Here is a 17,032-nt window from a genome sequence, read left to right as displayed (position 1 = left end):
GGTAACGAAACTCGCGCGCTGGACTCGAATATCCACCCACAGTGCATATTTGGTGCACAGTTATTTTTCGCCCACAGTAATAAACACCATTTATTTAATTTTTCAGTATCTTTTTACGTTACGTCAGGTTTTGAAGCTTACCCAATTTTTTTTTTTCAAATGCAAAGTACAGCATTCCGAAAAATAAAACACTTAAGAAATCAAGAGAAACAGTCGAACAAAGCGCGACTAAGTCTTGTTACCGCGGTAAATGCTGAGCGTTTCGATTGTAAAGAAACGGTGTAGCGTTTCAAGAATCTGTGAACCGATTCGCTCCTTCGGAGCCTCGTGTTCTTTTTCCGCTCTTCCGTTTATTTGGTCCCGAAGGCCGATTACAAATAAGCTGCTTCGATATTCGGACCTGGGGATAGCGATCTGCAGGCACCTTGGTCGACATTGTCCTCAGTCGCGCCGAGCCGCTGCAAAGCCGCGAAATTAAACTGTCCGATGCGATACCGCCGCGGATGGATACCGGTCGATCGATTCTCGTTAATAATAGCAGATCCCGGGGAAAGGGGGGAAGGTAAACGCGGCTGTTGCGCCGCGGCCTGCCCGAAGAAATCTGCGATCCGCGGCGGCGCTAGATGTCTGATAAAAATACGTTTTCGGTTTAAAAATAACGCGGGATGTTGATTCAGATGGAATCCCGTTTGGAAACGGCCGAGCCTTATCTAGCACAATATGGTTAACAAAGCGATTACGAAACAGCCTTGGCCAACGATAATTTCACAAGATTCCGAAGAGGAGAAAAAGAAACACTGTGCCAGTGCCGATAAATCGCGGGTCCGGACGAAAGCGCGTCTCCCAAACTCCGTTTCAAAACGAGAATTACAGCTGAAACTTACAGGGGACCATCCCGAACCCAGAAATTCATAAAATTCTGAAACTTTGAGAGTATGTAGGGAATTTTCTTTTATTTGACGCGATTGCGCGCGGCTGCTGACTGTTGGTGCCGCGCGGGATTTATATATATCGTCATATCTTCTGTAATTGTTTATTAATCAGTGTGAAAATTGGTGAAAAACTTCCTTGTATATTAAGGAAAAACTTTGTCGCTGCAAGTTATTTGTACCTCAAAATTCCCTCGATACTTTTTAACGGCGAACGTTGAAAGACATGGGTTATGTAGAGTATTAATTTTAAATTAAATATTATTACATTTTTTAACATGAGGGCTTTGTGCATACATTTCACGGTTTCGCTAGAGTTTTCTGAGTTTTGTGCTTCAAGTCGCATAACGATCCGTTAATATTTACTCAAGTTATCGCAATTTATGTTTAAAGAAATAATGATTTTGGTCGAAGAAATTTTTTTTGTTTATAATTTTTATCTCGAATACTAATGATTGGATAAACAAGATGTAAATAGAAAAATGGTGGGTCGTGACGAGCTTTACAACACTATATTTTTTAAAATACAGTTTAACAGCATTTAATTTTTTAATATTTATTAACGTTTGGACAATAATTTTTCCCATTTTCGAGCGCTAGTCTCCTTATTACATCCGAGCCCTCAATTGAACCCTGAAAGTCCAGTTATTTTCTGTTATAACTCGTGGACTGTAAAATAATTTTTTTTTACCAAATGCTGGATCTAATTAAAAGAAGAGACTTTTGTCTTGAATTTTTTTTTCTATTCCTTACATTTCGCGAGTTATAACACAAAATTGGAAAACAGCCGAATTTTCGGTGGTTAATTTCACCCCCTTAGAGTGAATTTTGGCAACAAACAAAAATTGCGTTGTAATGAGGAGGAAATTCCCTACATATTCACGAAGTTTCAGAATTTTTCGAATTTCCGGGTTCAGTGTGTTCCCTTGTGAGATATCTAGAAATCAGCTTTTGTAAATTTGTTACATTAAAATGGTTCAAATACCATGCAATTGAAATTCGAAGTCTTGTAAGTTGGTGGTAGAAGCTTTTCGAATTTAAAGGGTTGACATTTTGACAGCGGGCTTCTCTATAAAGATAACCCTTTGAATTCGAAAAGTTTCTACCCTTGGTATTCGTAAGCACGACAATATTGCTATAACTGGGAAGCATTTTTAAATTTCTATTTCTTGAAATATTAATTTTTAAATTTCTATTTCTTGAAATATTAATTTTTAAATTTCTATTTCTTTAAATATTAATTTTTTAATTTCTATTTCTTTAAATATTAATTTTTAAATTTCTATTTCTTTAAATTAATATTTAAATTAAATTAATTAAATTAATATTAATATTTAAATTTCTATTTCTTTAAATTAATATTTAAATTAAATTAATATTAATATTTAAATTTCAATTTCTTTAAATTAATATTTAAATTAAATTAATTAAATTAATATTAATATTTAAATTTCAATTTCTTTAAATTAATATTTAAATTAAATTAATTAAATTAATATTAATATTTAAATTTCTATTTCTTTAAATTAATATTAATTTTTAAATTTCTATTTCTTTAAATATTAATTTAAAGACATAGAATATTAATATTAAAATATTAATTTAAAGAAATAGAAATTTAAATCTTAATATCAATTTAATTAATTTAATTTAAATATTAATTTAAAGAAATAGAAATTTAAAAATTAATATTAATTTAATTAATTTAATTTAATTAATATTAATTTAAAGAAATAGAAATTTAAAAATGCTTCCCAATTACAGCGATATTGTCGTGCTTACGATTACCAAATATCATTATATTTGGAAACGGGTGGCATTGCAGTTTTCTCGCGATTCGAAACTTTCGAGGGCCAGATAAGAAAAAAGTATAAAGTCAATTAATAAAGAATCGATCGCAGCCTCGAGAAATTCTATATTATTATGTCTTCCTTTAACTATGGCCAATAAAAATTTATGCAAAAATTTTGTTGACTTGGATTCTTCGAGCTAGATATTCCACTTAAAAAAAAAACAGAATCTGCACTTCAAGTTTCGAAAGTTTCGAGAGTCTCGGATTCGAGTTTTCGAGGATTTAAAAACCAGCTTCGACCCCAGCCCTGCCCAGTTACATTTTATACAGCGAAGCGATTGTGACGATCCCTCGATTTTTTCGGCCCGCCATGCGGAAACTTCCTATATTTAATCGACTAAGGTAATTCATCTGACGTTCGAAAGTACGACGAACGAAAGTTCAGTGGATCGAAAGTCCGACTGGTGGTATTCGAATAGAAAGTTCGGTTAACAGTATTTCGATAACCGTGCCCCGATGAAAGTCATTGTCCGTCCGTATGCGACGAGAGATCCTCGCAACAATTAAAGAATCATTATCTTATCGTTCTGTACACTGTTCGGAACGGTTTCAGGAATATTCACGTACAGTGGGTGGTTCGAAGGAAATTTAGAAGGGCATAGAAAATTCTCTACTCTTCCTTTTGATTCGTAATGCAATCGAGATCCCAAGGGTGGTAAACAGGTTTATTAATTTCTTACATTTTCACCCCTCGCGATCACACGGGGTGCATCGCAGTCCAGGATATGTATTAATTAAATAAATAATTAAATAAACTTTTAAACCTCAAGGGGACTCCCTACCTTGACGGACGAAAAATGATGCGAACTTTGGGAATTTTTTAAAACGAAACCAGTAAAAATATTTAATTCCAACTTTGTGGATTTATTTGTTAATCTTTAGAGAATGCGAAAAAAAATTTGTATGCAAAAATAGTGGTTATATCGGGAGTTATAGTGCTTCAAATAGAGCGCCTTACAAAAATCATATGCGCATGGTTGGCATAAAATCAGCGGTTGTGGTTGTCTGAAATAGAAAGTTTAAAAATTGGTGTAATCTGTATGAGTGTGGCTATCGTCTGAACTAAGTAGGTTAAATGAGAAATACTGAAAACTATAAAAAAACATAGCAGCCTCTAAAACAGACATTGATTTCTGCAAAAAATTCGCTGTTTTTTTAAGTCGCAAAATTTAGGTCTAATTTTGCAGAAACCGACTTAGTTTCAGTAACAACGAGAATGGGACATCTATTGAAGATATGTACCAAGTTTGAAGTAAATCGGGTGATTGGTTTTTGAGATAGCATGCTAACAAATTCGAAGAACATCGTTTTGGGAAAAACGCGTTTAAAGTTTTAGGTACCTTTTTTAAATTAATTTTTTTTTTAAATGTTGCCTAAATGAATATAATTTCAGGGATTCTCTAAAAAAATCCCAAATATCAAAGTAGGGAGATCCCTTAATAATAAAACTTAACAATTTCGCGAATTTTAACAAAACAGAAATCGCTTTATCCACAGTTATTTTTTCAAATACAAATTTCAATATACCAAAATTTACATTTCTAGAAAAATACTATTATCGCATGATTGTACGAGTATTGCGAATGTAAAATTATCACTAAAAAGTCGAAAGATTAAAAAAATACGAAAATGGTACCTCGTGTGACCAATTTGTGATTATAAGAAGGTGTGACCAGGGAGAGTTGATGCAATATTATGCCCAATTAAATCCCACATCTCTTCCCTTGCATTTGCGCGCGCAATTCTTGATAAATCCCATTCGCAACTAAAATAAAACGGAACTATGTTGCTCGTTGCAGTAAACCTGGCAGACAGCGGTGGCCAGAGGGTAGACATGACGCACTTCGACTTGCTGAAGGTCCTTGGAACCGGAGGTAAGTGACGACGGAGGTCCTGAGTTAAATTCAATGGATTCCCAGCACTCTGTATAAAAAAAACGATCCCCTTTTTACCGTTTGCCGTAAGTCGCGTGCGGGTACCCCCAAATCCCATTTGTCCACTGTACTCGGCGAACGCCCATCGGCGTTAGCCGCACGGACCGCGCGCGCTGACTAAAACGACATAATTTCATCGTGCGCGAAGGGTTAATTGCGATAAATATTCAAACTCCTATGGCTGTAGTTCCTTCACTCGTTCCCTATACGGCTCGAGAATTTTTTATTCGAGAGCCCCGTGAAACGATAGCCAGGTCACCAGACGGGGATACTTTTGTGCAGCTTATGGAAAGGTGTTCCTGGTGCGGAAGAGGACAGGCACAGACGCTGGCCGCCTTTACGCCATGAAGGTCCTGAAGAAGGCCTCTATCGTGCAGAAGAAGAAGACGACCGAGCACACGAAGACGGAGAGACAAGTGCTGGAGGCCGTGCGAGACAGTCCTTTTTTAGTTACGCTGCATTACGCCTTTCAGACGGACGCGAAGCTCCATTTGATTTTAGGTAAACCGCGCGGGAATCGCTCTGTCGGTCCCTTCATCCTTTCAAGGGTTGTTTAAATTAAACAAACCCACTTAACACGCCCAGTGCCACAAAGATTAAAATTTACAGTAAAAATAATTTTGTTTAAAAACAAGCTTAATGTACTTAGAAAGGAAATAAATAATTGCCTATGTGTGCAAAGTCTATGGGATATGTGGAAGTGGGTCAAAATTAGCTTACAAGATTTTACTCTGACAAACTCACAAGTGTATCTAAATAAAAGTTTGCAACTCGTAAAAAAAAAAGTTGTCCGGTTACAGGGCGATTAAAATGATAATAAAATTTCTTGTAGTTCTAGTTTTTACCCACGTCGCACTGGGGCGTGTTAAGAACCGCCCCTTGGCAGTTCCTCCAACGATTCAGAGGCCTCCGAGCTTCATCAGCTTCAAAATCTGAAATTCTACCATTCCTTATAGTCCTCTTGTAATTTCTCGACGGTGAAAGCTAGAGTCTGCAGAACCTCATAAATATCGAACAGATCAGAGACTAATATGAACGGTGAGGCGTCAAAACTCGACTGGAGGCCACAACATACAGGGTGATTCACTTAACTGGGCCACCTAAATTATTTGTATCCTCTTTGTTACATGGAAGAATGGTTGAAACAAAAATGCTGTGGTATCAAGGAGAACATCCAATGTAGTAATTAATCATCCCCGCGTATTAATCGACTACCCATTGTATCGATCGCAATTGACAGTATTTTGAGCATTCCTTGGAGTGAAAATCATTTAATAATAACTTAGTAATTATTAGTTTTTGGACCCATACAGTCTAATAGATTTTTACTCAGCGTTCAACGCTCTTCCCCATTCCCAGGTCAAATTTCACCCGTTACAATGAAAAAAGTCGGGGTGACCTCTATATCTCGATAAAAAAGCAAAATATAAAAAAACTAATTAGCACACTGCGCGCCCCTCTTAATACCGTACAACTTCTGTTCCAACTATTTTTTTATATAACAAAGAGTTTACAAGTAATTTAGGTGGCCCGCTTAGTTGAATCACCCTGTATGAGTAGCCACGAGGAATTCGACTTGACGTCTCGTGTCTGATGATCAATCGGTGAATGAAAAACTCGAGGAAAAGGGGGAATGGAGAGAAATGTTGTGTGGAAAGTTCGAGGAACTCTTTGGCAGGGCGGAAATAAGGGTTGCATAGGGCCAGGGGCTGCCCAGTCGCGTTTCGAAGCACACGCCGCTGGGGTTGGCCCCCTGAAAATGTTAAAAAACGAGAACTTTACGTTTTCAGATTATGTCAGCGGCGGGGAGTTGTTTACACATCTGTATCAACGAGAACACTTCACCGAGGACGAAGTGCGAATTTATATCGGAGAAGTTATTTTGGCGCTAGAGCATCTGCACAAAGTAAATCTTATTTTTCTTTCGAGAAAACTTTCCGTCGTTCTAGACACAGTGTCGCGGCCCAGTATTTTATTTCCGTTCCTTAGAGGCCTGCACTGCTCGAAACGGTTAGGGAAATGTCAGTAGAGAGACGTCACCGCTCGGTAACGTATACTGCGAATTCAGTTTTTGCATATCGAAGGTGTTCGGTACAAGAGACGTCACTGTAACAAGCAGGAAACTCTACTTTTGTCTGTGACATATGATTCCTTTCCCGAAATCGTATGGAAATGTTCTCCAGTGGCGGATTTAACGGGCGGCCGATGAGCAGTTGCCGACTGGGCCCATACCCCACCTTCAAAAAAAGAAAATTATGATTTTATCCAAACACTATCTTTTATCTATACTATTAGCTCTTTTTTTTATTGGTAAAGTATCTCTTCATTTGTCTGATAAAATGGGCTCCTGCTCAGAAGGGCCCCGAGGGCCTTATCTTCAAGAAAAGAAAGTTATGATTTCATCTAAACACCATATTGTTTTTCTGTACTACTACACTGAGTCTGTTTTTAGTAAACTACCTCTTCATTTGTCCGAAAAAGTGGGCCCCTGCTCAGAAGGCCCCCCAGGGCCCTATCTTAAAAAAAGAATTATAGTTTTATCCAAACACTACCTATATTTTTTTCTATACTACCATAGTTAGCCCGGTTTTAGTAAACTACCTCTTCATTTTCCCGAAAAATGGGCACCTGCTCAGAAGGCCCCGTAGGGCCCCCTCTTAAAAAAAGAAAATTATGATTTTATCTAAACACCATATTGTTTTTCTGTACTACTACACTGAGTCTGTTTTTAGTAAGCTACCTCTTCATTTGTCCGATAAAATGGGCCTCAGCCCAGAAGGCCCCCCAGGGTTTTATCTTCAAAAAAAGAAAATCATGATGTTATCTAAACACCATATTGCTTTAGCCCGGTTTTAGTAAACCTCTTCACGTTCCTGAAAAAATGGGCCCCTCAGAACGTTTGGCAACTGGGCCTTTTTCCTCAAATCCGCCACGGATAATCTGCGAATTTAATTCGAGCGGTGCAGATTGAAGCACTAACGAATACGAGATGGGGACCATTTATCTTATGGAGATTCAATGATACTGTGTGTAAGATTCTTAAAATAGTGTTTTGTATATTTTATTTAAAGAGGAGAGGATTTGTCACTCTGACCTTAGACTTAGCTTAACTCGCACCTAATTAAACTTTCACCATCCCTAGCCTGGTGGCGATGATCTATACCTCTCCAGCTGCATTTATCAAATTTCCATTACTCGGCAAAATTAGAAATCAGATCGATGGTCCCGAGCTCGTATTCTTCGGTGTGCATTTGGTTTCCCGTGTTACCTATGCGTTACCTGTGCTCCCTTTTCTTTTCAACCGTAGGATCGCCGTGCCATTAATAACACCCGCGAAACTTTCTGTTGCAGCTGGGAATAATTTACAGGGACATTAAGTTGGAGAACATTCTGCTGGACAGGGAAGGGCATATCGTGTTAACGGATTTCGGGCTGAGCAAAGAGTTCCTGCCGCACGAAAGGGACAGCAACGCTCGTGCTTACTCCTTTTGCGGAACTATCGAGTACATGGCACCGGAAGTGGTACGAGGGGGCTCAGCGGGCCACGATATTGTGAGTCAGGATGAATTTACGTCACGATTTGTTCCCTTCGCGTTCCTGGAACTTCGTTATCGCGCGCCGCTCTCTTGTCACTGTCAAATACACTGTTTATCGCTCCCCCATTTCCGCCGATAATCCGTAGCTTTCGGAAACCTAAAAACGCGCGCAAGCTACGGCACAGCGTTCTAATACGTCGAAAGCGTGGGCGTACGCGGCTGTGGATTTAGCTGTGTTTGCTAATCAACAAGGTATACTTCCACATACACTGTGCCCTTTGTTTAGAGTGTTTCGAACGTGGAATCGGTAATTTCTGGATTGTACATCATTGTATTTCGAATCGCCAAGTGTTCAGAATTAAATTGCACTGGAAATCTGGCAAGGAACATCTCCCGATTGGTAATCGTCGATTTGAATGAGATTTGGTACAAAGGTAGAATATTTAAAAATATTTAGGGGGTGAAGTGAGTCCTCAAAGTTGGGGACGAGAAACGTACTTCATTTCTCATTGAAATACGTAATTAGTCACAGCAACATGATTTATAAGAAGTATTGACGAAAAAACGATTTTTTGCGATAGTGGCGCCACCTACGACGTGGCGCAATTTTTGTTTAGGTCACGTTATTGCTCATAAAAAGGTGAGTATTTTTTATATTTTGCACTTCTTTCTGTCTTCAGTAGTTCTAGAGATATTTCAGAAAATATGTTTTTCAACCCCAAGTTTGAGGGCTGATTTCACCCCTGAACATGAACATCAGCCGATGCAAAAGAATACGCGTGAAATATTTGTCAATGCTCTACCTCTGTGCCGAGTTTCATTAGAATCGGTGATTGTCAATTGTAAGCCTCCAAAGTTGAAGAACGCAACAGATGTAGCTGTGAAGCGTTTCACTAAAACATGTCTGATTTTCAGGCGGTGGACTGGTGGAGCGTGGGCGTGCTGACGTACGAGCTGCTGACGGGCGCGTCTCCTTTTACGGTGGAGGGCGAGAAGAACACGCAGCAGGACATCTCGCGAAGGATCCTGAAGACGGACCCGCCGATCCCGAGCCACCTGAGCACTACGGTGCGCGACTTCATCCTGCGCCTGCTGGTGAAGGACCCGCGACAGAGGCTGGGCGGCGGGCCAGAGGACGCCCGGGAGCTGAAGGAGCACCCGTTCTTCAGGAAGGCGTCGCCGTCGTTCAGCTGGGAAGCGCTGGAGAAACGACAGATCCCTCCACCGTTCGTGCCCCGCATCACCCACGAGCTGGACACCAGCAACTTCTCCGACGAGTTCACGAAAATGATAGCCGCCGACAGCCCAGCCGTGGTGCCTCCTAATTACGACAAGATCTTCAGAGGCTACTCGTACGTGGCGCCCTCTGTACTGTTCGGCGACAACGTGGTCAGCAAGGACATCTTCAAGGAGGCCACCAAAGCCAGCACCGAATCCCAGCGGCCGTCCGCCTCGGACGTGCTGGCGGCCAGATTCGAGGAGTCCACCTTCTTCCAGACCTACGAGCTGGACCCGCGCGAGGAGGCGCTCGGAGACGGCAGCTTCTCCGTCTGTCGGAAGTGCAGGCACAGGAAGACGCTGCAGGAGTACGCAGTGAAGATCGTCAGTCGCAGGATCGACTGCGGTAGGGAGGCCAGCCTGCTGAGGACCTGCCAGGGCCACCAGAACGTGGTGAAGCTGGTGGAGGTGCACCAGGACAGGGCGCACACGTACCTGGTGATGGAGCTGCTGTCGGGCGGGGAGCTGCTGCGGAGGCCGAGGCCCTTCAGCGAGCAGCAGGCAAGCAGGATAATGCGCCAGCTAGCCTCCGCCGTGCGTTTCATGCACACCAGGGGCGTGGTGCACAGAGACTTGAAGCCCGAGAACATTGTATTCGCTCACGGAGGCGAGGACTCGCCGGTGAAGATCGTGGACTTCGGTTTCGCCAGGGTGAAGCGCGGCTGCGAGCCACTGCACACCCCCTGCTTCACCCTCCCTTACGCCGCGCCGGAAGTGGTGGCCAGGCAGGGTTACGACCAGAGCTGCGACCTCTGGAGCCTGGGCGCGATCCTCTACTCCATGCTGTCGGGCAAGCCGCCGTTCAGGACTGGCTCCCCAGACCTGGCCACCAGGATCAGAGCCGGGGAGATCGACTTCGACGGAGAGGCCTGGAGCCACGTGTCAAGCCTCGGCAAGCAGGTGGCCAAGGGCCTGCTGACTGTGGACCCCAGCAAAAGACTGACGGCCAGCGGCCTGGCCGGTCACCCGTGGCTGGCCGAGTCCAGCACCTCAGTCGACGTGATCACCCTCGACGTCCACGCGAGCGCATGCACCCTGGAGAAACCAGAGGGCTTCCGGCTGCGCGAGGTGGACGGTGCTAGGCTCGCGCAGAGACGGAAGCTGCACAAACGCTCCACCTCTAGCTCCGTCTCTTCCTCCGCCTCCACCACCTCCTCCAGCCCCTCCGTTCAGCTTCTACGACCGCCCAGCGCGGCCACGAACCTGGCCACCTCCGCCTCGCCGGCGCAGCCCAGCGCGTTCGACTTCGGCGAGGACAAGGTCAACGAGTACCTCAGCTCCCTGTCCTCCTCGTCCGACTCGAACTCGCCGAGGATCATGCAGCAGGACGCGCCCAAGAAGCGGCGGAAACGGGACGGCGACGAGGAGGAGCTGAAGTCCTCGAAACGGCACAGAAGGAACATCGACAGCGAGACCGTATGCAAGAGCAGAACCGGCCCCGTGACGAGGGCCAGGAAACGGAAGCTGGAGGAGCAGACGGTCAACGGCGCGGAGAGCCCGACGACGGAGACCTCCGAGTCCTCTCACTCGGACTCGAGGGATGTGCACCGGAAACAGAAGGCGGGGAAACGGCCCAAACGACTCGCCACGATCATAGTGGAGTAGACCGGGCCCTGCTCCCCACTTCCTGCCCGAGATCTGCTCGAAATCCGTTCGGCAGTCTCGCGCCTCATCCTTGTGTCTCCTAAATGCATTTCCACGTGATGCTGTGACGTTGCTGCCTTCGAAGTTCGCGCACGCGCGGGCGACATTGCGTCATTCCTATTTCCGGAACCGCGCCCGGCCAGGGTCCCCCTCCCCCACTTTCTCGAATTTCGTGCGCGTTCGTCGGCGTTTCGTGACCACGACGCGTTTCCGTTTTCCTTGTATCGTGTACATACTAAGCGGGGAACATCACTCATTCTGCTGGCCGACTGCAGGCCGCTGATTTCGCCAGAAGCAATTACGCACCGCGCGTTCGCACGGCGCTCGAAGCGATTGGGGGATCGGGTGAGGAGAAATTCTGCTCTTTTAAGAGAGTAGTCTTGTAGCGAGCGCTGGCTGATGGAGAGTCTGCGTTAGAATTGTTAATGTACATCTATTTTTGTTTTTAAATTCCATGAGGGATGAAAGATGACCCCTCTTGGGAAGATAAATGATGGTGATTTAAAAATCTTGAATGGAAATGCTAAAAGTTTGTGTACTTTTCGAAAGTTCTCGGCGGTTTAAAGTAGTTCTCTTTGGAATAACGCAGGTGGAAGGGATTATAGAGTCGTGTCACTTTGTTCGCCGCGCCTGACTATATAGGAACTTGCTTCCCTGAATCCTTTACCTTTTTATTTCCTGTCGCACTCTAGCTTTCTAGATCAAGCACACCTTGACGCATGTTACTGTCTTTCAATTGCGCAAAGTACTTGGGGCACGAGCTGTTTAAATTAATGACACACTCGTGCAAATTTATTAGCAATCCATTTAAGCTGCAGTATTCCTTATCGATGTCTGGTTCGTGTTTCGGCAATGCGATCCTTGCGATTGCTTCGAGCGTCTAGTATGAAATGGGCATAGAATTCAGCAAACTTCTGAATGCAATCTGAAACTTCGACGGACACGTGCTCGAATTGTAGCGGGATCTCTGGGACGACACTGTTCCTTAATTGCAATCTTTAAATTATTGTAGATACGTTTAATTTTATGCCATTCTTAGGGTTACGTACTAACGAACGGAGCTGGGGAAACTAGTATTCCGAATAGAAAATAGCCCCGTCATCACCGTGAAAATTGATAATTTCAAGGAAAAAAAATACAAGTCCGCTCTATAATTTACTCCCGAGTTACCCAGGTTCCAATGCGAGCTCAATCTAAACCCTTAATTTTCTACCCCAAATACTGCGTTCACCCGGCTCCAGCGCGTCGAATTATTAGGCATATGTATATACTATTCTCGCAATTAATTTCAACGCTCTTGTCGCGCGGCGAGGGGAACTCTGACACAAGACAATCCAATTCAGCTCCCCTCGCCACCTTGGCCGCGTCACAGAGCTCCCTCCCTGTCTTTGATTTCTTCTTTTCACGTTGTCTGTGATCAACCGTAAACGTTGAAGTGCTTCAACGAAGTGCTTCGACGAAGTGCTTCGTTGAAGTTTCCCCTCCCTCGCCCCGGGTGGCCGGGCGAGGTGAAGCGCACCCGTGCCCCCCCCCCCCCTCCCCCCCTGAAAGAAAGATATCGCCTTCTTCCCCTTATCTGTTCGGGGATAAAGAGGAGCCCGGCGGAGAGTGTTCCTCGGGTGGACTTTGCGGGACTCCGCGACTTACATAGAAAAATGTGCCTCAGAAAGCTCGCCCAGGCCCGACGAGCCTGAAGGACGACGGTTCTCGTGCGGTAGGACGATACGTTTCGGGAATCGAGAGCTGTACCTCATTCTCTCGAGGAGAAAGACCGCCGAGCGCGCGCTAAAAGCGTCGCCCAGGAGATCACGACTGGCAAAGCGCGTCGGACGATTTCGCAGACTATTTCGAAACGGTTCTGTTCACGAGCATATTGTATATCGAACGCTATTCTTATACATTGATTTTTAGTCCTGAATCTTTATAAAAATATATATATATATATATATATATATATATATATATATATATTACGAATATATATATATATACACACACGTACACACGCGCGTGTATGTGTAACTATACACGGCGAACACACGGAAGGAACATACGCAGGACACTCACACTTGTACATTATGTAGGGTGTTAGGGTCGAAAATGGTCATCGAGTATTAAATGACGTTTCTCGCGATTCCTTCGTTTACGTACTACTTTCGAACGAAAAGGTATATATATATATATATGTGTCTGTATATAGAACGATTTCGCGACGAAAGCATCGAATCGTGTAAAGAGAGAAAAAGAGAGAGTGAGAGAGGGAGAGAGCTGCACTTGTTAACGAGAGAGACTTGAATGCCTGGAGGGTGGGAAAGATGGTGGCCAGACTTATTTTCGTAGGATTTTTAAGGCAACGCTTCGACTCCCCCGCTGAGAAGTACGAGGAAGTCTAGTCTAAAACCGCTGTCCTGTGAAAGCCCGTCTGATATTTCGTGGTGGAATTTTTTTACGTAAACGGTTTCGATGTCAGTCACGCGCCACAGCCGAGGAGTCGAAGCTGCCGAGTCGTCTATACTCGGGAGAAAGTTGCCTAGCCGACGGGCGGTTGGTAGTCGGTTCTCAGCGTCTTTGTTGGAACGATTGCTCGCGCGCTGACTCGCGAACGTGCTCGGCTCGAGAGAATCGTGTCGATGAAATTGATGGAGCGACAAGTTCTCGAGAAAATGCCCCTCCCGAAAATGTGGAGGGGTCTCGCGTCCTTCCTAGAGGGAGATCGATTCGTCGCGCTTTCGTTTACGTTCTCGGCGACTTTTGTCACGGGCCGTGATCAGGGGGCACCTCGAGCGTGGCTGAGAGTCGTCGTGCGCCGAGTTAGTGTTTAGGGTCGGCAAGAGATGGCGCGCATAAAATGTCGCGATGGGGAAAGGGACGGCGAAGACTGAAATGGTTGTACACCGACTCAGGGAACGGAGAGGCGGCAATCAGAGCTTTTCTCCACGATCGATTACGAGGAACTGTGCGTTCGGCAAACGCGTGCTTCTACCAAAGACGACCGAAGCAGACGAGGATTTACGGAGACGGGGGGAATGATACAGAAATTGCTCTGCAAAGACCAAAAAGACGATAGAGAAGAAAGGGACGCGTGTAACCTCGCCGCGCTTGCCCGCGCGGGAGCGTGAAACTCGTTGCTGGATCGTGATTTTTCGGGCGTAACCAGTTTGTCGTGCATGCGGAAGGGAGAATGAACGGATGAGAAGTAAATGAAAAAAAAAGAGGATATTTAATGAGAACTAAAGAGCAGATATAAAGAATTATATATTTAATATAAGACTATATTAGAAGAAGCATATTTCTTTAATAAGAGGATATTTCTATTTAGGGTCGCGAAAGAAAACGGGAAAAAAGTCATTATCGAGTCTTTGTAAGTTGAATTGATCCATTTTTTTTTCTTTTTTTCTTTTTCTATAGATACATATATCACTGTTACGTTATTAAGAAGGAGAGGGGGGGGGAGATAAGTGGGATGAGGTCCTTGGAGAATACGTATATATTTGTACAGGGCGTTGCAAGAGTCTGGTACACTAATTTCGGCGTGTCGAGTTTTCATCGAACCATATCATCGCGATTGTCGCGCGTTACCCGTTTATATCTAAATGTTTCAAAATGGAGTAGCATTTCTCCTTTGTGTTCGAACGACGGTACAGTTTCTTTCATTTGTGGTTTGGTTTACCGAAGGAAAGCATCGAGACGAGAAAAGGAGGGGCCGCAATGGAAAGAGCATTCATTGATGGGCTGGTATTTGTAGGCATTGTTTTTATTTTAATCGATATTTCTATCCGACGACTTTGACGATATTGTGCGACAGACTTTTGAGGCGTCCTATATGCATATATTATATATAGTTATATATGCATTCAAGCTTGTACCATACGATAAAAGAGTGCTGTTCTGTTGCTATAAGTACGTAAGAGAGACGATACCTTTGTTACTACTGGTTGTTAAATATATCATAACATAATATTTATTTACATAATGGATTTTTAATGGCCCTTGACACTCCACCTCGGAATTGTTGCCGCGAGGATTTAGAGTCAGAAGTTTTGGTAAATCCAAGTGGCGAGTAATTAAGTCGATTTTTGCAAACACCTCGTGTTTAATATTTAATATTTTGCAGACGCATTTTTTAAACACTTGATATTGTATTTGTCCGTGGATTAAAAAGTTAGTAACTAAAAAAAATTCAAACGATCCTGCCAGGATTCGAACCTGGAATCTTCTGATCCGTAGTCAGACGCGTTATCCGTTGCGCCACAGGACCTCGTTGGTATTCGCTCTTCTCTCGCACAAGTGTTACGCAGTTTTAATAGCAGTAATTATTTAAATACATTAAGATTTTTCTCCGAAATAGCTAATTGCTTTTACCGCAATTTCATCACCCTTGATTTTCGTCTTATTTCTACTTATATATAATCACTCCCTAGAGTATAGACCACAGGTAGAGGAACACCCTGCATATAAGGGAACTCAGAATTTTTCAAAGTCGATTTTCTCTAATTTGGCTAGAAAGCTCGTCTTAGTGCTTTGGGAAATTAATGTCCGAGTGAAGACCTTCGCGTACACTAAGTATCAAAATCTTCTGAAACTGCCAAACCTGAAGGTCTGAATGAACAAATTTTATTTTTTTAAAAATCAAAATCTAAATTTCGGGCGAAACCGAGTAGTAAAACTAGTATGTCTACATATCTCGATTTCTGTATTTCTTGAGAAACCAAATCTATATTTAATTACTGAATACGAGCTACCCTATAAACGCAATTAATTTATCGAGACCCATTCTTGCAGTTGAAACTATATTTATTCTGCAAATTGGAAAATAAAGGGTCAGCAGTAAGGAGAGAAAAAGTCAGCCGTACACACAAATAGCAAAAGACACTTTTATTCTGCTATTGGAAAGTTAAACTTAAATACATTCTGTACAGTGCTGAAATCTGCAGGTTTTTCATTGGAATTCAAAGGTGCCGTGTCTTTGTCACTGTTCGGTTCCTCTTTCGTCGGCTTGCATTCAGCCTTCTTCACGAACACGCATTTCTTATTCAGCGTAGGCAGAGAGACGAACTTCATCGAGCAGCTGGCTCTGCTGAACTTCTGCTCATCCAATGCCATCTTTTCTCTGTAATTCCCCAAAGTGTTGCGCATCACCTGCCTCTTCTTTATCATTGGCGCTGTGTTGCTCTTCAAGATATTTATGTTCTTGGTCAGATCCTGCGCCTGCTTCTCTGCGAGCTTGCCGCTGGCCAGGCACTTCCCTAGTTGCTGTATGCACCAGCATAACTCCAATTCGAACTGGTCTTCGGCCTCTTGGCTCAAGCCACTGGAGGTTTCGGAGCTACCCCCTGCGAGATTCACCACCTTGGGCGGTGCTGCATTCTTTTTACTCGCTCCTGGCTTCTTGGCACTCTGGAAGCAACGTTATTCGTTCGCGGGTGTAGATACTCCCTGTGTTTAATTACGCTGGAGCGTAGGTTAGGATTAGTAAGAAACGAAGTCGAGTAAATGAACCAGTGATGTACCTACCGTTCTGGGTTTTGGGGGCATTTTCTGTCGCATGAGATATCGAACGGTTCAGAAACTTGTTGCGATTGCTCTTATTGCTGACATCCTCCTATTGTTATTCAGTGCGTGAAGCAGGAAACGTCAGATCCATGGAACCGTGGAGCGTAGGAACTAAAGTCCCCAAGTAGCTTCAGATCAGGAAATTCTCCCGAGTTAACAGGAACATAGGATGTAGGTGGAGGTGGCTGGATTGGAGCTACTTCTGTTATTCATGCCTGATAGTTTTGAGCTCCTGGGAGTCCTGGTAGCAGGAGTCCATGATGAGAAGAGGTAACTGGTAGAGAGAAAGAGAGAGAGAGATGGTCG

At 43.6% G+C, this 17,032-nt stretch overlaps 2 protein-coding genes and 1 non-coding gene across 7 annotated transcripts in view; 1 reads left to right on the top strand and 2 right to left on the bottom strand.

The window, feature by feature from the left end:
• Positions 1 to 15,146, top strand: part of LOC143375917 (ribosomal protein S6 kinase alpha-5) — a 47,116-nt gene extending 31,970 nt beyond the window's left edge. For 3 of the 5 annotated variants that reach the window (XM_076825560.1, XM_076825559.1, XM_076825558.1), the window contains 5 exons: positions 4,581 to 4,655; positions 4,998 to 5,216; positions 6,506 to 6,621; positions 8,067 to 8,267; positions 9,167 to 15,146. In XM_076825560.1, the coding sequence (XP_076681675.1) occupies positions 4,581 to 4,655; positions 4,998 to 5,216; positions 6,506 to 6,621; positions 8,067 to 8,267; positions 9,167 to 11,134 (2,579 nt within the window). In that variant the 3' untranslated portion in view covers positions 11,135 to 15,146. The remainder of the gene's footprint in view (positions 1 to 4,580; positions 4,656 to 4,997; positions 5,217 to 6,505; positions 6,622 to 8,066; positions 8,268 to 9,166) is intronic. The other 2 variants (XR_013087000.1, XR_013087001.1) reach the window with 2 other exon arrangements.
• Positions 15,147 to 15,358: 212 nt separating this feature from the next.
• Trnar-acg (transfer RNA arginine (anticodon ACG)) lies at positions 15,359 to 15,431 on the bottom strand. The gene has a single exon. It is a non-coding gene; the product is annotated as a tRNA-Arg (tRNA).
• Positions 15,432 to 16,033: 602 nt separating this feature from the next.
• On the bottom strand, positions 16,034 to 17,015 carry LOC143375663 (UPF0488 protein CG14286). The gene is made up of 2 exons (XM_076825018.1): positions 16,688 to 17,015; positions 16,034 to 16,570 (listed from the first exon to the last, which is right to left on the bottom strand). Exons 1-2 carry the CDS (start codon positions 16,718 to 16,720, stop codon positions 16,049 to 16,051), a joined length of 555 nt encoding a protein of 184 aa, XP_076681133.1. The 5' UTR covers positions 16,721 to 17,015; the 3' UTR covers positions 16,034 to 16,048.
• Between the last annotated feature and the right edge of the window lie 17 nt (positions 17,016 to 17,032).

Source organism: Andrena cerasifolii, chromosome 13 (assembly GCF_050908995.1).
Source record: "Andrena cerasifolii isolate SP2316 chromosome 13, iyAndCera1_principal, whole genome shotgun sequence".
NCBI classification, from domain to species: domain Eukaryota; kingdom Metazoa; phylum Arthropoda; class Insecta; order Hymenoptera; family Andrenidae; genus Andrena; species Andrena cerasifolii.
The sequence above is the reverse complement of the archived record's forward strand: the minus strand, read 5'-3'. Positions and strand labels throughout refer to the sequence as shown.